The following is a 25,539-nucleotide window of genomic DNA, read 5'->3' on the forward strand; positions in this document are numbered from 1 at the left end:
TATATATATATATATATATATATATATATATATATATATATATATATATATATATATATATATATATATATATTGGTGTTCCCATCAAAGTCACCCATTCATCATTGACATATAAAATAACAAAATTCTGAGTTTCTGCTATAAATCACCAAACATTTACACACATGTCCCGTTTGGAGCAGTTGTTCCGGAACAGAGAGCGTTTCCCCCTAAAGATCGGATCGTTTGGTATATGTGAACACAGCAATCGCGCTCTGAAACGGCACAAAACAAGCGAGCCGAGATCACCTTAGAGAGGTGGTCTCGGCCCGATTCCATTCGAGACTTGAAGCGGTTAATTTTTGTTTATTTGTAGTGAGAACATAATCGACACAGCAACCGACACAACTCCATTCATTGTGTATGTGCTGCCGCTGCGCAAGGAGAAGAGTCGGTGCAGCCTCCACCACTTTCTCTCCTATTGGAAGTGCCGATATGTTGTCACAGCGCGGCACGGTGAAATTAAAAAATGTTGCATTCGGGCAGGGTTTGCGCAGCGCAAACGGCACGGTAGGCGCCTTCTCGCCCGCCGCTGAGCTCTGCTCTGCGCCGGTAGCACAAATGAATCGAAAGCCGGCGGCTGCGGTCTGCACTTTGCGCCCTCTCTGTGAAAGGGCGTGTTGTTTATCCCGGGGTGCGGAAAAGGAAACTCCTTGCGCGTTCGGTTCTGACCAATCAGAGAACAGCTGGTTCGCGCATGGCATTTGTTAACAGCTTTGAACCGGTACAGACGCTTGCCCTTTGAACACAAACCCCACAAACAAGAAACGAAACAACTGTATCGATTTAGCCCCTGAATCGGAGCAAAACAAACGGGCCACAGGTGTGAAAGCACCCTTACACATACAGTACATGAGTGTGATGGCAGGTCTATTGACATGGATTTCCACTATTTTATAACATTTTGTTTCATTCAATGTACCTAATTTTGGCATGTCCCTCATGCTGCTCCGATAACCACGGTTTGGTCAGTTCCTGTTTTATTTTGTAACCCGTGTCTGTTTTTCAGTTTCTGTCTTGACTTTCCTGGTTCCCATCTGCCCTGATTGTCTGCACCTGTGTCTCGTCAACCTTTCTGTGTATATCTTGTCTTGTCTTTCCCTTGCTCCCTGCTGGTCCGTACTGTTTGATCCCTCCACGTTTCAGGTCTGGTTTTTGGCTAAAGCTCTTGTGTTTTTGTTAACCCTGCTCTGCAGTGCTTTTGGTTTGTTTTTTCATAATAAATCACCTTTTTGGAACTCCTGTCTCCTGGCTTCTCTCCTGCATTTGGGTCCTAAATCAACCACAGTGTGACAACTTCAGTGAATGTGAAAAGTGCTTAAAGGATATAATAAATACTTAGGCTACTCATTTTTCTTCACACGTTATTTCAATAAAACTTGTAACTTTGATCAACTATATTCCATTTTTGTAATAATTTTAAACATTTTGTCAGTGTCCTCAAAACTACCAAATACCATGTTGTTATGGAGTAATTAAACAGATCAACTGATGTAATTAGTAACACCATCACCATTTTGTCTGGAGTTGGGTTAACTGCTGCAAATACATCAATTCATGCCTTATATTTCCCAGTTTTCATCATATAGTGTTTCTAATTGGGTACGTTCAAGCTTAATGTGTCCACACTGTCATTTATTCATATTTTAAAAATAATCAGAAAATCAAAATATATTTGATAAACAGTATGCAGTCACCTTCAACACAATCACTTTGCTAGCTAAAGATCCACCATGTACTCATTTAAAACTTCAATATCAATAAATGTCAACCCTGTCATAGTCCACCCCGTCATCAATGTTTTCATGATTGGGTGGAGCATGACAGGGTGGATACATCTATATATGTTTTTAGGTTATTATGGTAATGATAATAAACTATATGTATATAACACTGTTAAATACAGTGTTAAAAAGTGCTTAACAAAGTAGCAGAGATCTAAAGTCAATAAACAACTTAAAACAGCAGGAGAAACATTGTCAAAAAAATCTACAGTCAAATTCCCTTTAAAGAAGTTCTTGTCAATATAATACCCATCACTATGGTTGACGCGGCGCTTCAAGTTTTCCTGAATATTACATGGCTGGTGTATTCAGAGTTGGACTGCAAACATATACACAAAATTTGGGCAAGATTAAACAATGTATGGCTGCATTACGGCCATACTGGGCCCCAAAATGCTCATCTCTACTGATTGCAAATATTCGTATAATGGTTTAAGAAATTAATCAAAAATAAACCGTTATATAATAATGAAGAAAATCATGAATGATACTGAGATATACAGCTATATTTATACAAAATTTGGTGACACTGCCTAAAATATAATTAGTCATAAAAAAATTTTTATTGTACAAAATTTAAAAATGTTACTGTACGTATGCCGTTTGACTCGTGTGAATGAAACTCACAGGATTTAATGAAATCAGCATCAACAGCGTTTGTGCTGAGTTTGAAGATGATCAGAAAAAGTATGGAAGAGATATGATCATGGGTTATGATTTCATACATGTGTGGCAAAACCATCCTCTTCCTGTTTCATGGAGAATGACAAAGGTGCCGTTAGACATAAACCAAGGAAATTCTATGTGCTGCTAGAAGACAATTTTGGTTACATTCAGTTCAAATCTCTGATTTGATGAAGCACGGCATGATTTCAGTACATAATGTGACAAAAAACATTTTCCTTTCATCAGCAGGTCATGCTATGGAGTTCATCTAAGATTGTCATATCCACTTGTTCAACATGGAAGCTTCATCAAACGTATACATTTTGGTTCAGATTTAACAACGCATGAGCAAGTTAGAACAAGTTTTCCACGTATGGCATATCATCGAAATTCGCCACGTCACCATGCTTCAGCACACCGTGATACAAGTAGCTGTGCCATCAACAGAGTTGTGCAGACCTTGATGACCAGCTAATGAGGACCTTTAATTAGAATCAGGTGTGTTGGTCCAAGGCAACATCTAAAACATGCAGAGCAGGGGTACACAAGGACCAGGATTGAGAACCACTTTTTTAGGGGATAATTTTTGCTAATTAGCTATAACTAAACTTTTTTCCATGTTATCACACACAGTTGGTTTCAAGGCAAATATATCCAAACCAGCAGCACACTTTATTTTAAAAAATGTGTTTTATCTATAATGTAGAGGATTTTGACAGTCTGTTCCTGCTGATTTATGTAATGTAAGTACTCAAATTAAAAATGTGGTATATTAATGCAGAATCAGACGTGGTTAATATTAACCTGAAAAGTCAGAAATAATGGTTTAAAAAATAACGCCTAAGGCACTATGTGGATGGATAGGAAGCAGGCTGAGGAGGTTAAGATGACTCCCGGTCAAGGTTTGGATTTGACAGGTACTTATCAAAGACTGAAAAAGACTGGCAGTGTCCTGTTGTAGTTAGACCAGTGTGCATAGGATAAAGGTAGAGGGAGGAAGTGAGGGAAATGCATCACCTGTCAGACATCCAACCACTAAGGTCAAAATGTAGGACTGGAGACACTGGCATAAATGATTACCCAAACCGCCTTGGCTAAGCTTGAGACATGCATTTTTCATCCTCAGGGTCAGGGGTTTGAAAAATAAATGTCATACCTCTCCCTGCTGCTTGCTAAGATCACTAACCTGCCCGGCCTAATCATACATCCAGCTGTACTTGCACACCCACTAACTCCCAAATGAGACAATCCTTCTGGTGGATGAAACATTTGGAAAGAATTGGAAATGGGATAAAGGACAAACTGTAAAACATTCACACACACAATTTAACATTTGAACCAAATGTTGTATTTCAAAAGTCTACATGAGAAAGTTTCAAGTTTCAAGCTCTTTGTCAGATATGCTATATATTCCACATACAGCACAAATGAAATTACAGTCCTCTCTGACCCACGGTGAAAAAATACAAGAAATAAAATAGAAGAATAAACTAAACTAAAGACATAAACTAAACTTGAATATTTACATGACGAAATAAAATAGGAGATAAATAGATTTTAAATGAGTATATAGACCGGTGAGGTAGTGCAAATAAGGGAAAGTGAAATGCGCAGTCCTTGATGGGGGTGACAGCAATGATGTTCTCAGCTGCTCTTACTATGCACTGTGCAGTCTTGTGGCAGGACACGGTGCAGGTGCCGTACCACACAGTGATGGAGCTCAACAAGCTCTCAATGTTGCCTCTGTAGAAGGTGTTTATGATAGGGGGCGGGGCTCCTGCTCTTCTCAGCTTACGGAGGAAGTACAAGTGCTGTTGGGGTTTTTTGGCCAGTGATGTGGCTCCAGCACAGGTCTTCAGAGATGTGCACGCCCAGGAACTTTGTGCTGTTCACCCTCTCCACTGCAGCACCATTGATGGTTAGTGGAGTGTGCTGGGTGTGCACTATCCTGAAATCCAGAATGATCCATCCATCCATTTTCTTCTGCTCTTCTGTTACCGGGGTCACAGTCACAGGGCAACCAGTCTTAGCAGAGATACCCAGACTTCCTTGACCTCAGACACTTCCTCCAGCTCTCCCGAGGGGGAGTCCAAGACATTCCCAAGCCAGCTGAGAGACATATGGCACTTTTCCACTAGTACCTACTCAGCCCGACTCGCCTCGCCTCGGTTTGGCACTTTTCCATTAGGGGTCGAGGCGTGCCTATACTTTTCTTGTATCTATTCTGCCGAGGTTCTGAGCAGGTTGAGTCGGGCTGTATCTGACGTCATCACACTACACGCCACTGATTGGTCAGGGGGTCGGGAGTCAAACGTCTGAGTCAGGAGGCGGACATCAACGAAAGAGCGACTCTGATGGCGGCTTCTTGTTCATTTTATTCGACCAGCAACGGCAGCGCAAAAGTCTGTTCGTGATCCAACTCTGAGGTGCAGATGTTCCTAAACCTGGTGGCGAGAATTAAAAAAGGGATCTGTATATGGTCGATAAGGAACAACAAGATCTACCCGGAGCTCTGTCACTTCATAGTTACTCGTGGCTACCAACTGAGTTTTCAGCAGCGCCGAGACAAACTAAAAAAAATGAAAAAGCATTGCCGCTTGAAGCTTCTCTCACTCTCATATTTTAACTAGATATCAAACAAAAGTCACAGTCCAAGCAGCACATCTACCATCTACTCCATGTTCTATATCTTTAGTGTGTTGTCTTCTTCATTTAGATCACACAATCAAATACGTCACAGCAGCTTCGCTCCAACCCCACCTACTTATGCTCCAGGTACTGGATTGTTATGGAAAAGAAACTAGGCCAAGTTTAGTTGAGCTGAGCTGAGATGAGTAGAGCTGAGTATGTACTAGTGGAAAATTGCCATTAGTCTCTCCAGCGTGTCCTGGGTCTTCCCCAGGGTCTCCTTCCTGTGGGACATGCCTGGAAAACCTCTGTAGGGAGGCGTCAAGGATGGATCCGATAGAGATGCTCAAGCCAGCTCAGCTGACTCCTCTCAACGTGAAGGAGTAGCGGCTCGAAACACCCTATCTCGTAAGGGAGCGTCCAGCCACCCTGCGGAGGAAACTCATCTCGGCCGCTTGTATCCGCGACCTTGTCCTTTTGGTCATTACCCAAAGTTCATAACCATAGTTGAGCGTGGGAGCATAGATTGACCGGTAAATCGAGAGCTTCGCCTTTCGACTCAGCTTCTTCTTCACCACAACAGTCCAGTACACCGACAGTAAAACTGCAGACGCGGCACCAATCCGTCTGTCAATTTCAAGCTCCATCTTTCCCTCATTTGTGAACAAGATCCCGAGATACTTGAACTCCTCCAATTGAGGCAGGATCTCTCCACCCACCTGGAGAGGGCACGCCACCCTTTCCCGATGGAGAAACATCGCCTCGGTTTTGGAGGTGCTGATTCTCATCCCTGCTGCGTTGCACTCGGCTTTAAACCACCCCAGCACATGCTGATGGTCCCAGTTCGTTGAAGCCAACAGGACAACATCATCTGCAAAAAAGAGAGATGAAATCATGTGGTTCCCAAACCGGATCCCCTCCGGCCCCTGGCTACACCTAAAAATCCTGTCCATAAAAATTATGAACAGAACCGGTGACAAAGGGCAGCCCTGCCAAAGTCCAACATGAACTGGGAACAAATCTGACTTACTGCCAGCAATGCAAGCCAAACTCCTGCTCCCATCATACAGAGACCTTAACAGAGGGCCCCGGACCCCATACTCGTGGAGCACCCACCCACAGACTGCAACGAGGGACACGGTCAAATGCCTTCTCCAGATCCACAAAGCACGTGTGGACTGGTTGGGCAAATTCCTGTGAAGCCTCAAGCACCATACGGAGGGTATAGAGCTGGTCCAGTGTTCCAAGGCCGAGAAGAAACCGGATTGTTCCTCTTGAATCCGAGGTTCGACTATTGGCCGTATTCTCCTCTCGAGTACCCTGGCATAGACTTTCCCAGGGAGGCTAAGAAGTGTGATCCCCCTATAGTTGGAACCCATTCTTCGGTCCTCCTTTTTAAAAAGAGGCACCACCACCCCGGTTTGCCACTCCAGCGGCACTGTCCTCAACCTCCATGCAATGTTGCATAGGCGTGTCAACCAAGACAGCCCTACAACATCCAGAGACTTGAGGTACTCAAGGCAAATCTCTTCGGAGATGAGAGTTTAAGACTTCCCTGATAGAGGGCTCAGCCAGACGTTCCCAACAGACCCTCACAATACTTTTGGGTCTGTCCAACTTCCTCCTCCCCCAGCGTATCCAACTCACCACCAGGTGGGGATCAGTTGACAGCTCAGCCCCTCTCTTTACCTGAGTGTCCAAGACATAGGGCTGAAGATCAGATGAAACGACAACAAAGTCGATCATCAACCTCCGGCCTAGGGTGTCCTGGTGCCACGTGCACTGATGGACATCCTTATGCTTAAACATGGTGTTCGTTATGTACAAACTTTGACTGGGACAGAAGTCCAATAAGAGAGAACCACTCGGGTTCAGATCGGGGATGCCGTTCCTCCCTATCACACCTCCCCAGGTATTACTGTCATTGCCCATGTGAGCGTTGAAGTCCCCCAGTAGAACAATGGAGTCCCCAGTTGGAGCACTATCAAGTACCCCTCCCGGGGACTCCAAGAAAGCTGGGTACTCCGTACTGCTGTTTGGCCCGTAGGCACAAACAACAGTGAGAGACCTTTTCCCGACCCGAAGGCGCAAGGAAGCTACCCTCTTGTTCACCGGGGTAAAGTCCAACACATTGCGGCTGAGCTGGGGGGCTATAGACAAGCCCACACCAGCTCGCCGCCTCTCACCCTGGGCAACTCAAGAATAGTGGAAGGTCCAGCCCATTTCAAGGAACTGGGTTCCAGAGCCCAAGCTATGTATGGAGGTGAGCCCGACTATCTCTAGCTGGTATCTCTCAACCTCCCGCACAAGCTCTGGATCCCCCCCCCCAGTGAGGTGACATTCCATGTCCCTACTAAGGGTTTTGGTCCAAGGATTGGTTCGTCGAGGCACCTCGCCACGACTGCTACCCATACCACATTGCACCAGCCTGTCGTTCCTGCAGATGGTGAGCCTACTTGAAGGCCGGCCCACGTCGTCGTTTACGGCTGAGCCCGAACGGGTACCATGGGAAAAGACCCGACCACCAGGTGCTCACCGTCGAGCCCTTACGGAAGACCATCACTAAAAAGAGGCAGGTGCTTACAGCATCGCCTGTCAACCTCATATAAGACAACCCCAAAAATCATTCCAAGAGCAATTTTGCCTTCAATTATGTCATTACATCCTAACATGTTAAAGGACAGCAGGTTATGTCACTGACTCGTATGATGGTAACACACTTCATCGTCAAATGCATGGCATGGCAGACAAGGTTTTTTCTTGATATAATTTCAGTGAATGAAAATTTTAGGTGAACCAAAAAAAATGAACTGAATCTTTACAAAGACTGGGTTTTGCTATCTTTACCTGGGACTCCCCACTCGTTTTGTCATTTTTAGCTTTAGTTTTATATAATCTACTTCTCCTAAATAACCATGAAATAAACTCAGATAAGAAAGTGAAGCTATTGGAATCCACACACATTCTGCTTTAGAATTGCCTTTAAAAACAGGACCAACAATGCAGTAAACTATCTATTTCTTGTTTTGGAAATAGGCTCAACCAAAGATTGTTCATAGATAATACACTCACCGGCCACTTTATTAGGTACACCTCACCTATCCAACTACTGGTTAACGCAAATTTCTAATCAGCCAATCACATGGTAGCAACTCAGTACATTTAGGCTTGTAGACATTGTCAAGACAATCTGCTGCAGTTCAAACCGAGCATCAGAATGGGGAAGAAAGGTGATTTAAGTGACTTTGAACGTTGCATGGTTGTTGGTGCCAGACAGGCTGGTCTGAATATTTCAGAAACTGCTGATCTACTGGGATTTTCAGGCACAACAATTTCTAGGTTTACAGAGAATGGTCAGAAAAAGTTCTGTGGGCACAAATGCCTTGTTGATGCCAGAGGTCAGAGGAAAATGGCCAGACTGGTTCAATAGAAAGGCAACAGTAATTCAAATAACCACTTGTTACAACCGAGGTATGCAGAAGAGCATTTCTGAACGCACAACAGAGAGAGCCTTTAGGCGGATGGGCTACAGCAGCAGAAGCACCACACTGGGTGCCATCCCTGTCAGCTAAGAACAGGAAACTGAGGCTACAATTCACACAGTCACCAAAATTGGATAACAGAAGATTGGAAAAACGTTGCCTGGTCTGATAACAATTTCTACTGCGACATTCGGATGGTAAGGTCAGAATTTGGCATCAACAATATGAAAATATGGATCCATCCTGCCTTGCATCAACAGTTCAGGCTGGTGCTGGTGGTGTTGTGGTGTGGGGGATATTTTCCTGGCACACTTTAGGCCCATTAGTACCAATTGAGCATTGTGTCAACGCCACAGCCTACCTGAGTATTGTTGCTGACCATGTCCTTCCCTCAATGACCATAGTGTACCCATCTTCTGAGTAATGTGGCTGACTCCACCCCCTAAAACCAGCTGGTATAAACTGAGGTGTAATGACTGAAATGTGAGTTTTTACACTATATCTCTGATATTTTTAGAAAAAAGCATGTCATAGACACGTCATTTAAACCTTGGAACCCTGTGTCTACCTTTGAAAAAAGGTAATAAGTTGTCTCCTTTAAGAGATAATAAACTTAGTGAAAGTGTGGCAGAGAGCAAAACACTGTAGTTTGTGAACAAACATTAGGATTATGGCTCATATCATCAGAGGGCAAACATCCATTTTCATTGTTTTAGAATGTAATCATGAATGAATAGATGCTGGCATTTTATAGGCAGGTTAGGAAATGTTTCACCTTCACTCGTTTCTCAGCTGCATTTTTTACTCTACTCTGTTATGGATAAAAATGATCAGTTAATTACAATTTAAGCTTCCTTCCCGACCGAGGAACTTGATAGACTTTGCTCTGTGGTGGTCATATTTCAGTCATTTAAAAAAAAAAAAAAAAGGAGTTAATTCTCCTTCATGCTGGAAGTTAACGTGATTGTGCAACCAGCAGTGAATCGCACTGGATGAGTACATTCCTTCCCAAAGTTTGAACTCTGGGGAAAAAAAAACTCCAATGAATAAATGTGCCATGTGCAACAAGACCAGTCAGAAAAATCTGTTTCCATGCCTTATTCTTATTCATGGTTTTCTGGCCATTTAGCACATCCCAGTAATACTTAAAAATAAATAAATAAATAAATAAATATCACAGAAATGTGGCCAAAGCACAGAATTTAATTTTGTCGTTTTCATTTCATCGGCTAAGATAAAAGGCTCACCATATTGCCTCCATGGAGTGGTGGGAACATATGGTAGCATGGCATAGCAAAGGCAAAAGAAATTGAATTGAACATGAGTAGCAGAAGGTATCAGTCCATCTTAATTGGAACATTAACATCTGCTCAGACAATGATGCTGTCCTTTCTGAGTTTCTCCTCCCTCACCTTGTTTTCCTCCAAACCCATTCTCGATCATTTCCCTCACCCTTTTATCCCACACTCCCACTGTCTGTCTGACTCACTGACTCTCTGTAGCCTCTGTGGTGATTTCACAGCTTGCCAATCAGCAGCTGTGGGTCTGGCTAGCTTGTATGAAACTGTCTAGAGTGTGGGAATGTCATTGGTGTGATCCCCTTCCTCACATTTCTCTATGCCTGGGATCATGCCCACTACCTGCTGAGAAAATCCTACCTCTGTCACTGCAGGGGAGAGATTATACTCTCTGGCCTCCCCCTCCTTATTGCCACCCATCCCTCTTAAGCTTTTATTCTCTTCATGTAAGTTGAATTGTGAGAAATGAAATGTATTCAGGACAAAACTAGCAACAAGGTTTAGCACTAAAGTTCAGTAAACAAAAAAAGCAAAGATAAGGTCAAATCCATTTCATTTTGGATGGATTTAAAAGTTGGAGGTGTGTGTCCCTATTGTAACAACATAGCCTTTTTGCACAAACTTGCTCTCAGTAAATACAACCAAACTGGTGCAGAAACCTTGTTGTGTAAAGCCAAGGTATCACATGATGTTTTACATTGGAAATGGATATTGCAGCAAATAGAGGTGGTCGCTGATGAACTCTGTATCGCAGAGTGAGCTAGACAAGGCTGAGAGGATACACAAGGATAAAAATATATCTCAATACAATCACTGCAAGATCAGGTGATGCGGGACAAGCCAAGAGAGAGATCTGATGTAACTGAAAGCAGACCAAAAGCCCCAGAAACAAACATTTAGATCAAACTGAGATTGGGATTCAGTCTTGGAGATGATCTCTTGCTCCTTCTCTGCCCCTTTTGCAGGAGGCTGCCACCACCTGCTTCCAGATCCACTTTTCTCTTTGATAGGCAACTTCAAGATGCTATCATCCTGTCTCCACACTAAAAACCACTCCACCATATACACACTGGCACATTTGCAAACATGCAAGCAGTGAAACATACCTGTCTATAACTCATTCATGCAGTCTGTCTCTAAAAGAAAGTGCTAAGTTCAACACACACAGTCATTTGCAGCAGTGCTTAACAGGAGGGAAAAATTGAGTAAAATTGACTGTAGGCTTCAGGCACTAGTAAAGAAGTCAATAAAGAATTAAACAGTGTGAAGGTCAGGCTGTTTTGTGTCTGTGAGTGTGTGTATTTGGAGGCAATCTATGTACAGGCGCAAGAGAAAAAGGAAAATTGCTTGCAGACATGGAAACGCCAACACTAATCTCTCCATTGATCCTTCTATGTGTCTCTTTAGGTATTCAAAGCTGAACGACCCTGCAGACTGGCTGTCCATTAACAGAACCAATGGTCAGATAGTAGCAACGTCAATACTCGACCGGGAATCTATCTATGTGAAAAACAATATATATGAAGCTACATTTCTGGCAACAGACAATGGTAGGTACATGTGTTTTCTTTCTTTTAGCCTTTCTATTCATTTCTAATTCCACAATATTTTGTCTGTCATACATACATTGTAAAAGCAATAAGAATCTATATATCTTTCCAAATCTTCTTAAAAGGAACCCTGGCTATTAAGACATGTAGGTCTTAAAAGATAGATGTTGGTATCAATTATAACAATGTGATATAAAAAACCTTTTTGATGTCTTCGTTTTTATAAAATTTGAAAATATAATTTAACATGTAGGTCGCCATTGTTGCTTACATTCTGGGTACTGACGTCACACGGTGGCTCCTGCTAACCCCCGAACACTGTTCTGATACCCAGAAACAGATGAAAACACAGCTAAACAGGTGACGGCGCACCAGAAACACAGATCAAAACACAGCTGAACATTAAGGTGACAGCGCACCGACAAAAAAGTTAAAAAAAAAAAAAAAAAAAGTACAGCACCATACAGCATGAACTACAAAAACACCATAAAACTCAGAGACTAACAGACCACACGTTTCAACTAGCAGATAGCCGATGCTACAATAAAAACCCCAGCCAGATCTGGCGTCATTAAGTTAAATAAAGATGTTCTTGCCTATATGAAGCGAAGTCTGCGCCTCCCGTTTTGTCAAAGTCCCGGGCCAGTCCCCTCAGCCTCTGGTCTGTCATCAAGCGGTGGACCCAGCACCCGAAGCCGGTTTTAGGGGGGGCAGGGGGGGCAGGGGTGGGCTATGCTCACCGGCGTCTCCATCCCGGCCAGAGCGGAGAGCGCAGAGCGGAGAGCGGAGAGCGGAGAGCGGGTGGCGGAGCGCTGCAGGCTCTAAGCCCCGTCTACGCCGTAGCCTACGCCGTCTACGCCGTAGCCTACGCCGTCTACGCCGTAGCCTACGCCGTCTACGCAGGAGCCTAATGCACTGGTAAGATGCGCACGACATTGATCATTTTTGCAGATCTCCCGTGCATCACAGAACTTTGATCCAGTTTGCCTGAACCGAGACGTCTTATGGGCTCCCTCGTCAGCCTCCACGGCCGGGAGATGCTGCTCATCTATGTTTTAGATACCTGTCCCAGTTAAACTAACGCGGCTTATCCGCCCAGAGCCACCGTTGTACGTCATCGCCCCCAGAATACATTGCGCAGGTAGAACATGGCGCCTCCCGCAGGTCAAAATATGTGATAAACATTGTAGATTTTTAAAGCAATTAGATTATTTTATGTGTTTCTAACAACATATTTTAGTATAAGAGAACAATTGTGGCTAATTAGGGACTACATGTCTTAATAGCCAGGGTTCCCTTTAAAGACACTTTATATGATACAGTTGACACCAAAAGAAGATACACTGTGCTAAAAGACACATAACATTTTTTTGTCTCACTGTCTGAAGTTAAATCAGACTAAACTTCTCCTGTTTCAGATCAGTCAGGATTACCAAAATAATGTAATTTAGCTAAATCCCATAATAATGACAGAGAGAATTTCATAGAGAGTTACTCTATGTGACGTCAAAAGTTACGTACACAAAAAGTACTATGTCTTTAATAAACGTGGGGACGCCCGGATGATGATGTTATGGCTTTGGAAGCTCCTGATAGGTTAACCGACAACATGTGAGTTAATTGAAGGCACATCTGGGGATGAATTTTAAGGCCACTCCTCAAACACTCTGCTTCCTTGTTTGAAATTATTGAAAAATCAAAAGCAATCAGTCAAGAAATCAGGGAGAGAATTGTGGAACTCCACAAGTCTGGCTCATCCATGGGTATAATTTCCAGGTGTTTGAAGGTGCTATGTTCATCTGTTCAAAGAATTATACGCATGTATAAAAATCATGGGATCAATGTCCAGCCATTACTCCTAAAGAAACATAAAAAGGCCAGATTACAGTTTACAAAAAAGACTCTAAAACAAAGACCATAACTTCTGGAAACATGTCCTGTGGTCTGATGAAACTAAAATGGAGCTATTTGGCCATAATGACCAACATTACATTTGGAGGAAAAAGGGGGAAGCTTGTAGACCTGAGAATATCATACCCACTGTGAAGCACAGAGGTGGCAGCATCATGTTGTGGGGCTGTTTTGCTCCAGCAGGAGCTGGAGCTCTTCATGAAATAGATTTTCCATATCGAACGTGTGTACAATTATATATAATTGTACACACGTATGCAGCAATTATAGTCTAGAATCACAAAATTGTAAATTGCTTCAACTTAACAAACATCAAGTATGCATTTGATTACTTTAGTCATTTATACTTAATGTACATTAAGTTATATGAACGGGTGAATTAAAAGTCAGCATTTGGATATTTAGCTCTGAATTTTGAAGCACATGCAGGGTTCAAAAGCCACACACCTTGACTCAGAGAAAATCCTGGATTCACACAATTGGTCACACAGTTGATCCTTTCCTCTCTTCATCTGCTATCTTTTCTCCGAGCCCAACTTCTCCACTCCTTTCCTGCAATTTGTTCTGCCTCAAAGTTGAAACTCAAGCTTAACCAAGCACAAACCCAATCAGAGCGTACAAACAAGTTTCATTTTTTTTCAAGCGTATTTTTTTCTCTCGCAAGTAAAAAAGGAAATGCTTTTTTTCCCTTCCAAATTGCCTTATCAGTGACATGCAGCATACTGGTGTGTTTACTTTAAGTTGACTCGCTCTTCAAACATTGTCGTATTTACAAATGTTAGCATCTGTGAATCCTCTCATTTTCAGCACTTTTATGTAAGCATGTCAGTGCAGTCCCTTGCACTTGATTGACACTGTCAAAATGTCTAACACGCCTCTCTACAAAGAGCACTGAATAAGTTTAGAGGCTGACATGCACTTACTGTTTTGGTTCCTTTTTCATTTCTAATATCTCAAACCCTCTTTACAATCAGATCCTGTTACGGATTAAATGAATAACCTGTCATTTGTTGTGTTTTTTGTCACTTGACCACAGTAAAGTGCACAGTTCAGACAACGCAGCTCTACAAGGTTCAGTCGATACAAGTGCAAAAGACAAGAAGCTGTTAAGGATGTGTGTGTGTATGTGTACTTGCATATGTACATGAGTCTGACTGACTTCAGAAACACTATGTGGGTGTTTCTGAAGTGCCAGCCATCACAACATGAGAGGGATTATGGTAAGAAGTACTATGAGACAGTTAGGATAGAAGGGCGGGACTTGGAGAGCCAATGACAGCATGATGAGAAGCAGTCTTCTTATGTGTCCTACCTCCGTTACACACACAAACACACACACACACAAACACACTTCCAACCCTGTGACAATTAAACCTTTTGAATATTTTTAGTTTTTTCTTAAACACCTATGGTATTGTTTATATGTGTGTGCTCCTGGTGTTCTTCAAAGAGCATATGGAAGGCTGCAATGAGTCTTTTCACCATGCCTTCCATCTAAAATCCACCATAAAAAAGGAGTTAATACAAATCCTTCTGAGGAATTTACACAAACATAATTATTTATTTAGCTGGTTAAAACCCACATAATTCTCCTATCAGCTGTGGCAAGCTGCTTCCACATGTCCCCCATACATGGCTGGGATTAACGAACCAACAGAATGGGAAAGCCTCTGTGTGTGTGCAAACTATGTGTGTGTAAGCCCAAGTGCTTAAACTTGTGAGTTTGTGAACCACTATATTGTAGACATTTTTATTTATACTGGGCATGATTGTATTGTGTTTAGTTGTATAAATGTCTGCAGAAAGTCACTAATGAATAACTGTTGAGTAATGTTGAATAATGTTTAATTATTGAGTTTAAAGGTTCCATGTGTCCTGGTTTGGATGGTTTCAGTAAAAATAATGCACAGTTAGGGATAAAATATCTGGCACGCGATGAAATAACATCACATCCCAAGGAAGCAGCAAGGTGGGACAATGTGAAGTGCAATTGAACAAAAAGTCTTGTTTTAATCATTAACATTTCAACAGACCTTGTTTTTACAAGCATTTTCTTTTTTAAATGTATTGTTGAATGAAGGATATTCCTGAATAAAAATCATAATAATAGAATAATGGACTGACAGTGTGAGGCCAACCCTCCCTTCCCCCCTCATCCCTGCCAGCAGGTGACTCTAAATGGGAAGGATATGCAATATGAAATAAACTAATACCAGTCAGACACAGCTTGTGCTGTCAACATGGTCGCTTTTAGCCCATTTTCAATTGTGCTTTACTCATCTTCTGCCAAATGCCTTGCTCTGTTGCAACAGTTAATTGGCAGATCTGTAAGCTTTGCATAAATCATTGTAAATTACATCGTCCTTATCTGATCCCAGAGATGGGCCCTGGGGTCGCTGGAATCCATACAATGGCTCAGCAGCTGGGGCATGACAGGGAAATGACTCATAATTGGAGGCAGCTAAGGGTCGTCACCCCCCTGGCACACACTCAATAAACAGCTCTGAGCGTTCTACTACTAAAACCCTTTTTGTCAAAACCTTCTGCGCCACTTTTTCAGACACCACGTACACATTCATGCATTTGTTTTTCTGCTATCGTGATTGTTTAAAGTGTCTATTTTGTATTCACAAATTTCTATAAATACTGTCACTGATGGTCTGTTCCTGTGTTCAATCAATGCAACGGCTTCGCAAATTGTGTCTGCAGATGAGGTGCAGGCTTGTCTATGTGCAGCAGTGCATGTTATTGTAGTCCAAGGTTGACAGTATTGTCGGTGAAACAGCACCTGTGGCCATGTGCTTAAAGTCGCATCACAACCAAGTTACCTCAATGGCTTCCACTGATTTCAGATGTGGATTCAGGTGCAGCATGTCTGTGAAACCCAGCCACTAATTAACACATCTCTTAATGAAATGTGATTGTTATTGACTGGTGTGCAGGTGTGATGAGTTATTCCTTTGCTGAACTCACTGTGTGTAGCAGATTTTAAATCCAAATACAGTCAGATACATCATTTATACATATTGGCTTCATGTAAAAAGGTATTTCATAGATTTTTCCCTGCAGTCAGGAAGCTGAATACGTTTTAATTGACCTGGTCATCTGTGGACAAGGAAGTGGTTCAAAATACGCACAGTATGAGTTCACTGACAATGTTCTTCATACAAATAAGCCTTAATGTACAAACCCCTTTGTATATGTTTATATTAAATAATGCACATGAGACGGTGGACAACTCTGTTCACTGAAAATACTCACCTCCCCTCTGAGATACACACCGTTAATGCTCCAAGCAGAAGCCCCTTTATGTCCAAAATAATAGATTTCTCCCATAGTCTTCTGGAAAAACACACAGACAAGGACCTGTTTTATTGTATTAAAGTCATCATTATTGGACCTCAGCTCTCTGCGGACGATTAAATGCGCTGTGCCTGAATCTGGATCAACTGTGAAGGGTTTGATTTGCCTGTAAAGCTAAAAGACGCACTGGAAAACGCAACTGTCAAAAATATTACTGGTTTAAGTCAAAATCTTCCTCCCGCTCTGCTGTGTTCCTACCACTAACACGCAGCTGTGAATAAACAATGCTCCTTTCACCTTTCCTCTGTTCATTCCTGCATCTCCCTTTCCTTATCCTCCTTCATCATTTTTCTCCCCTCTGTCGGCCTTCAGTGCCTTCTTTTGCTCCTCAGTCGTCCCTTTCACTGCGCACATCTCCTCTTGTCATCTTTCCCACCTGTCATCATATTATATTTTTTCTCTCTTTCTGCTCCCAGGCTCTCCTGCAGCCAGTGGCACAGGCACACTGCAGATCTATCTGATAGATATTAATGACAACCCCCCAGTGCTGGTGCCCAGAAACTCTCAGATCTGTGAAAGGATGAACAAGAACGTCAATGGTGTCAACATTACAGCTGCCGATGCCGACACGGATCCCAACGCCGGACCTTTTGTATTCGAATTGCCCAACTTCCCAACCAGCATACGACGCAACTGGACAATTTCACGGTTAAGTGGTGAGGAATTGTCAGTAAAAAAGTAAATTTACAAAAAGATGTTTTAAATTCTGTTTTTGTATCATCTTACATCTGCAACTCGTGCACAAACTCCTGTAAATTCCTCAAAAATCATACAATATATGTATAAGTGAGGTAGATAATCATTTAAATGCAGTTATTTGGTGACTTTTAGTGTCATCAATACAATTAATCCTTCAGGTTGTTTTTTTAATTTCATATAAAAAATACTTTATTTAATATCTTATTACCAATGGAAGGTTATTTGGAAACTTTTCAAGATTTCTACATTTTATGTAAAACTCTTAAAAAAGGAGTTTTTTTCATCTTGCGTCACAAAAGTCAGAGCTTTTGTGTCTAGATTTTCGCTTTTATCAAAGTTTCACATCCGTGTGAGTTAAATCACTGTAGTGTTTTGTTAATTTAAATGATTCTGATAATTGATTCTGATTCTGATTCTGATTAAGACATTGCACGTAGCTTGTAGCGGAGTTGGAACTCTGGTGAATAATGCGTTTTTGCAGGAAAATATTGTTGATCAGAGGTGTTATTAGCAGTTGTATAGATTGTTTTAAATAGTGGTTCTTTGATGTTCCTGCATCACAAAAAACCTGGCACTGCACCGTTGCATTTGGTTCCATACATTCTGTACAGGTGGGAATGGCTGTGGATGGCAGGGACGCCAGGCTCATTGCACGAGAGAGAATTTTCTGGTAGTGCATGGGTATGGCTGACCACGTTAAAAAGCTGCTATCAGGTCCTAACCTTTCTCTTCACTCTGCTCAGGTGATTACGCGCGCCTGGCTCTGCGGTACCAGGTATATTTAGAGCCAGGAATGTACGAGGTCCCCATAATTGTGTCAGACTCGGGCAACCCTCCGTTGTCCAACAGGTCAGTCATCAAAGTGAAGGTGTGTCCGTGTGATGACAATGGAGACTGCACCACTCTTGGGGCTGTAGCAGCCGCAGGTCTGGGAACTGGAGCCATCGTCTCCATCCTCATCTGCATCATCATACTGCTCAGTGAGTTTAAACTTGCCTTCAACATCTCTGCTCATACCTCACAAAGAGCTGATGCTCTCGAAAAACACCCACACATTCAAAGAATAAGAAGCTAACTTAGCTAACATTTCAAAATGTTACATTACTGATCTATAATCTTATAACAGCTGTAACTATCAATTCAAGTTTTGGAGTTATCCACTTTTATAATTTGGTACTTTTTGTTTAGTTGGTTTAGTGTTTAAAACTTATTTTCAAATGATGGCACACAAACATCACTTAGCATAAATGCATCAAAAACTTCAAAGCTTCAAAACAAGGAAATGTCATAAATAAATGAACAATGAAAAGCAAGACTGCAAAAGAATTAACAAAGAGTCCAACAAGTCCCCAAAGTAAACAACAAAATAGGTCAGACTTCCTATTCATATTCTCTGGTCGACAACTGCCAAGTTATGGTAAGAGACATCTATAAGTGTTTTATCCCAGTTCCTTTGTAAGAGAGTGACTGCCAAAAAGTATTTTTCTAAAGCCAAGGTTTTTCTAAGGTAAAAACTTAGTTTCCTCGGTTTCATTCAAAGGTTTGACTACTTTGTGTGTTTAATTGTCTTCCAATGATGATTCAGATACCAACATTGTCCACTAAATAAAAGCAATATTATGTAAAGCTGAATGCCTTATGCATGGCAAAAGGTATGCTAAATTGACAGCATACTTATCAACAATGCTGGCCAATTCCAGCCATGTCATTGTCCCTGAATCTATATCAATGTTCTCAATTGACAGACTTTTTGCAAAGTTATCTTCTGCAGTCATGAGTTCAATAGTGAATGAGATATGAGATGATCTCTGATGTGATCTAGAGTTCAAAGGTGTAGAGTGCCCTTTGAAACTGGTGCTTTACAGTTTCCATCCGATGGTTTTCAGAGGACGAGGAGCTGAAAGACTTTACACGTAACACAAACATACCACCTGTTGGTGTTGTAAATGTCAGCTTTCATGAAATTTGATGCAATAATTCTATTCTTTCAGGGAAGGTTGACATCCTTGGATAGAATATGTTAGCTCAGTTCTTCAGTTGACAATCAAATATTGGCAGTGTTGATGGTGCCAATTGGATGATTATACACTAATTAACATGTTACTATGTTACAATGCTAAATAGCAATGTTGGATATGGTGAACTTTTAGCTCCAAACTCTGCTGTGTATCAGTGCAGGTGCCGTGCAAGGCTGACGGCATCGTCTTGTCTGTGAATTAACTTAAAGGGTGTTTTTGTTTTATGTTATTTTGCCACTGTCTAACAAACCTGTGTCGTTGCAGGTCTGGTGCTGTTGTTTGTGGTGTGGATCAAGCGCAAAGAGAAGGAAAGGCAGACAAAGCAACTGCTTATTGACCCTGAGGACGATGTCAGAGACAACATCCTGAAATATGATGAGGAGGGAGGCGGAGAAGAGGATCAAGTGAGACCTGGAGGGACACACCACACAATAACATGGTTTTTAGTTTGAGTTTTGCACCGTTTAAATGTCTGTGCTCCTGTGGCTGTGCAGGACTACGACCTGAGCCAACTGCAGCAGCCCGACTCCTTAGAGCACATCATGACCAAGCCACCTGGAATACGCAGGGTGGATGAACGCCCCATCATCCCAGAGTCCCAATATCCCATCAGACCTGTTGTGCCCCACCCTGGAGATATTGGTGACTTCATCCACGAGGTGAATTCACGCGCACACACATGCATCCAGCATGCAGAAGTGCTTGGATTATTTACATTCTGTCCTCTCACATTTACAGATTTCCGGATGCTTTTTTCGATGTAAACTCTTGTGTGATGCTGGAAGTAAAAATCATTTTATTCTACTTTTTAGCCACTCTCACTCTTTCAAACACACGGGCACGGTAACATGGACACACAACTCCAGTGTTGGACACTGATGCGAGAAAATGCTGATTGACAGACTAGTGACAACACGTTCACACTCGAGAGGTGCTGGCAGCTGTTCAGCTTTGATCCATCCATCCTTGACTCTCTCTCTGTCTCACACACACACACACACACACACACACACACACACACACACACACACACAGTCACCTTATTTCTCACCAGCCGCCTGGTAACACACAAACACATGGTGTTTTTGCCAAACACTGTATCCACAGGGGTTGTGCTTTTAAGGTTTCCATCCATGGCATCTCTCATTACTGCTCTAAAGTCAGAACAGTCTGTTCTTTTCACATGCCCAGGCCTCGGGTCTATGGTTTTAGTTTGGTATTCCTAGAAACCTGTGAGTGACATCGTGTAGCCTTGGCAAAATAACACAACCCCTTTTGCTGAAGAATCCAAATAATTAATCCAACATTTTTAAACTGGAAAAATGTCACCATTCCTGTCCATTCCTCTCACAGCAATTTTTGCAGCTGCATCAAGCACAAACTGAAATAAGTCCAGTTTACCATTAAAAACAATTGCACAATTGACAATACACTGACTACTGCAAGAGTATCATGAAATACTTTCCTCTACAATATTTTGCAGTCTGAAAAGAGGAAAACCTCTAGAAATACATAAGCAAATGGTCAATTGTAAAAACTAGTGCTGGCCAATGATTAAAATTTTTAATCTCAATTAATCCATGATTTCTGTAATTAACTGCGATTAATCGCATATTAATTGCAAATTTATTCACACATTTTGTGATGTTCTAAATTACCTCAAGGTTTTTATGTTTTTTAATCCCTTTAACAACATGAGAAAGGGCAAATATGCTGCTTTATGCCAATGTTTATTCAACTTGCCACAAAAAAAGGCTTTTGACCTGAATGTAACGTTCCTTCATAAATACAAACACAATGTAGTCCCCAACTTTACACTTGTAAAGACTAACCTAAGATTCCTTGTTTTTTTAAGCAGCTCAAAGTAAAACAATGAAGCATCTCTGCATCACAAACATTGTACAAGAAGTGCATTGGTCAGTTAAATTTTCTATATAATTATGTCTAACCTCATACGGAGGAAAATAAAAGGCTCAAAAATATCCCCTTCTCCTAAGTGGGATCAAAACAGGGGGATACAAAAAATAAATTACAAATGAATAAAGTGCACATGTAAGGGGAGTAACTCAGCCGTTTCCTCACCTGAATCCTCAGTGCACTCGTGAGTGCGGGGGGGGGGCATTGTTGAGTTATATGTTTTATGTAAAGCGCTTTGTGTTGCATTTCTTATTTTGTAAGAAAGGCGCTTCACAAATGCAGTTTGATTTGATTTGACTCGTCCTTTTTTGCAAGCTGCTATCCAGCGTTGTCTGATTTTGAAGAGGGGGGGGGGGGGCGGAGCAGCGCTGCGCTCTCTGGTATTTGAGACTCAACGTACTTCGATGGTAATTCATTTCAAATCGATGGTACATGTAAATAACTTCAGTCTTCTCCAGCGAACCATCTGGCATCTTTTTGAAAGGGAACTTGCTGTTCAAAAGTCGCTTTTCATTCTACATCTTTCAGTTCACCAGACTTTTTTTTTTTTTTTTTTTTTTTTTTAAATGTGCGTTAAAAAAATTGTCGGCGTTAAGAGAAAGTTAAGTTAACGCGTCGTTAACGCTTTAAGTTGGACAGCCCTAGTAAAAACATATCAGCGGTCTAATCTTAACAGTGCTTCAGCTCCTAATTCTCCTGCCTTACAAATCTAAGCGCATTTTTTTTGTGTCTCACCGTCACCTCTTGCGATTTACTGCCAACCTTTTCCAACCTGTTCCTTGCTACCCGCCCTGCGGCAGCTGGGGCTGGATCAATATGCATATGTGGATTTTTTTTGTTTTAGCTTTTCTGTCACTAGTGAAGTGGCATCACAGACTTACAATCTACCATTCCTCCCCTTTCCTGTCTTCTCCAGGGTCTGCGAGCAGCAGACAACGACCCAACGGCCCCTCCGTATGACTCCCTGCTAGTGTTTGATTACGAGGGCAGTGGCTCCACTGCCGGATCTGTCAGCTCCCTTAACTCCTCCAGCACAGGAGAACAGGACTATGACTACCTCAACGAGTGGGGCCCTCGCTTCAAGAAGTTGGCCGACATGTACGGAGGAGGCGATGATTAAATCTGCTCTGCCACAGATGCACACAACCTCTTCTTGTCAACTGGCCTGCCATGCTCTGTCCCCGTGACACAACGGAGCTGTTACACCCTTCTTGAATACACTTTAATAATGACATCTCCACACTGACCAACCAACCAATCAAATTACCCACTGCAGAGGACCAGTACCATGGGCCAGTTTCAGGTGCCCTGTCAAGCGTACATACAGTATGAAGCACTGATCCCCAGGCTTCTCATCGTTTGTATTCTCAAACTACTGTGCTTTGGTTTCTCTTCAGTTCTCATTTTTCTTTAGTCAAATTTTGTTTCCACTTAGGTTTGCTTTACTTTTTTTTTCTTTTTTTTATGTCCTCACTCTTATTTGTTTCAAAATATTCCCTGTTCCTGACTGTTGTCGCTTTTGCCTCTCTCTCAGCCCCCATCTGCCTCTTCAAAGAAGCTTTAGGTTGAGCTGCTTACTTTGCCTGCGGCAAACAAAAAGAAGGAAAAAAGAACTTAGACATGAAATTCTTCCCTACATGAAGGGCCCTGGTTTATTCTTGAACTTGAATTTCTTGGATCAGAAGCACTGTTGTAAAAAAAATAAGTAAATAAAATAAAAAAAACATTTAAAAAAAGTGCCTTCAGTGGTGCATATTTTAGCAGACTCCCGCTAACTCAGGATTGGTTGCCATTCTCGGGGCTTGCATGCCCCCATACGACCCCTGACCCTTTAATTCAGACCTCCCTCATCATTTGTCCCATCCAGCAGGGCTGTGGTAGCTGCGGGAGATGTCAGGGCTGGTTTCCGAGGAGCAGTAATTGGCTGACGTACTGTACATAGGACTACAATGTATCTGTAAGTTATGTACAAGTTGTTAGGTTTTGGAGTCAGGCATCGCTGTGCTCCGAGATCACAGTCAATATGAATGTGATTACTGAAATCACAAAATTCCTTAATGAGACTGACATAGACAAGAAATGCATTGCACATTTTTGCTTCTTGTGGCTTCAACAGCAGCTGTGTTTGTTTTGAGTTGTGTGCATTTGCACCTGAGATTTGATAAGGCTGAATTTGAAAATTGGCAGTCTCGTGTTACCATCTTTCATGTGTTAACTTTGCATCAGTGAATATGAGGAAATATGCCACAGAAATCTAAGTAGCATCAATAATGTGAAAGAACTGTTAACAAGCCCCATTTCACATTCATCTTTTCTTTATTTATTATTTATCTTTATTTTCATTTTTTTATGTTTCTTATTGACTGACTCAGTGTTGCATCGCTACAAGCTTTTCATTCTTGTGTCTCTACAGGAAGCCTTTCATTCACCTTAAATGTCTTTCTAAAATTGTCGCCATCAGGTTCAAGAGGTTTTGAAAACAAGTTATAAGAAGGGAAGGTTTGTGTGAAGTTCTGCCCATTTTCAAAAGCAGACAACCTTTAGGAACAACACTCTCTTTAACACAGACATTTTGAAAGACAGGTTAACGGCTCATGAGTTTTTGTGAACATGTTTCTCCACGTGTACGTGTTGTGTGTGGGTGGAGATTCAGTCTGTTTATTAAACTAGCTTAAATATGCAAAACATTTCAGAGAGACCTTGAGGATGCTGGTGAATGATTGAAGGGTTTAATCATGTATGTTTATGATTTACCACTGAAACGCCCTATAATGGTGTTGAGTTGAAATTCCACATTAATTGAATAAATCTTCAACTGATTATCAATATGATCATCTGCAAAGATGTTCATTAAAAGATGGAATCAGCCACTGGTTCAAATGGTTTTACTCCAGCTTTTCATCCAATTCTTCAACTGTTTACTTCTCCTTTAAGTGTCTTTCTATGAAACGACAATGTATTTATTTCTAACAAATCGTATGCCACAATAAAAAAAAAAGATTTCTGACTTTCAGAGTTAATGAAAAGTAAATCCAAGAGAGTGTGATTTGACTATAAACAAGGGATACAACAAGCCTGTGTAAATAACAAGGTTCACAGGGTCTTTTTGTTTGGATTCACAGACTGAAGAGTATGAATTGCATCTGGCATTGCAGCTGTCAGCTCATACAGCAGACCAGGAAAGGTTTACAAAGCTCACTGCTGGATAAGTTCTTATCTATCTGACTGCTCCTCAGCCTGCAGTATATCTTCACAAAATAAACACAGCTGTTACATCCTGCTATTTGGGATTATCTCTGACGTATAAATGTTGTATATACGGAACATTTTTATAAATGTGGTGACATCTCTCTCTGTGAACTCTTTGCCTATTCTTTTGCTATTGATGTTTCAAATGAATACCTGGCAAGTTGTATTCCACACAAAGCCATGTGCATTTACTAGAATCTGTATATGATTCTGTATAGTCTTACAGCCATACTTATATCGCTGTTTAAATTTTGCTTCATCTAGGCAAGAGGGTTCCACTCCAACCAACTTGTACAGTCTAGTATACACTCACTCCTCTACACGCCTTACATATATATATATATATATATATATATATATATATATATATATATATATATATATATATATATATATACACATGTATAATTGCTCTCTGTATAATATGAGTCCATTTAGCCGCAACATCAGTGATGGCTGTTCAACATAACCGGAGGTCTCACACACACTTTATCGCGGTAACTGACCTTTACTACTGAGTCATACATGCATACCACATTGCCGTTATGATGCTGAATGTTATCAGACTCAAAATTACACGTGGCAGAAAATCACCAATGCAGTCAAACATTGACATACCTTTGTAAAAGTGAGGGAAGAATTAAAAAATGAGAACCAAGGTTTGCACTTCTGGGATCTCAGTAGTGCTAACATAACTTAACGAAGATTTGGTAATTACTGGTCTTAGTGGACACTGTCTGATCTTAACGGGATGTGCCAATGGATGCCAAACTTTTGTCCCGCTATGGCCAGAATCCCCAACACAGGCAGCCAGTTTTCATACAAGTTCTTCTACTCTTTAAGTCCCAGTGTACATAATGTAATATTTGCTTCAAGCTAAACAGATCAAGGTAGGCAAGCTGTAAATGTACACTTTGAGCTTTTTGCATGTGTCT

At 41.5% G+C, this 25,539-nt stretch overlaps 1 protein-coding gene across 2 annotated transcripts in view; it reads left to right on the top strand.

The window, feature by feature from the left end:
- The window catches only part of LOC133456998 (cadherin-4-like), a 432,927-nt gene extending 408,000 nt beyond the window's left edge, over positions 1 to 24,927 (top strand). For both annotated transcript variants that reach the window (XM_061735792.1, XM_061735793.1), the window contains 6 exons: positions 11,305 to 11,447; positions 17,138 to 17,377; positions 18,164 to 18,400; positions 19,703 to 19,842; positions 19,933 to 20,097; positions 22,272 to 24,927. In XM_061735792.1, coding sequence (XP_061591776.1) covers positions 11,305 to 11,447; positions 17,138 to 17,377; positions 18,164 to 18,400; positions 19,703 to 19,842; positions 19,933 to 20,097; positions 22,272 to 22,475 — 1,129 coding nt within the window. In that variant the 3' untranslated portion in view covers positions 22,476 to 24,927. The remainder of the gene's footprint in view (positions 1 to 11,304; positions 11,448 to 17,137; positions 17,378 to 18,163; positions 18,401 to 19,702; positions 19,843 to 19,932; positions 20,098 to 22,271) is intronic.
- Positions 24,928 to 25,539: the final 612 nt, after the last annotated feature.

Source organism: Cololabis saira, chromosome 12 (assembly GCF_033807715.1).
Source record: "Cololabis saira isolate AMF1-May2022 chromosome 12, fColSai1.1, whole genome shotgun sequence".
In the NCBI taxonomy this organism is placed as follows: Eukaryota; Metazoa; Chordata; class Actinopteri; order Beloniformes; family Belonidae; genus Cololabis; species Cololabis saira.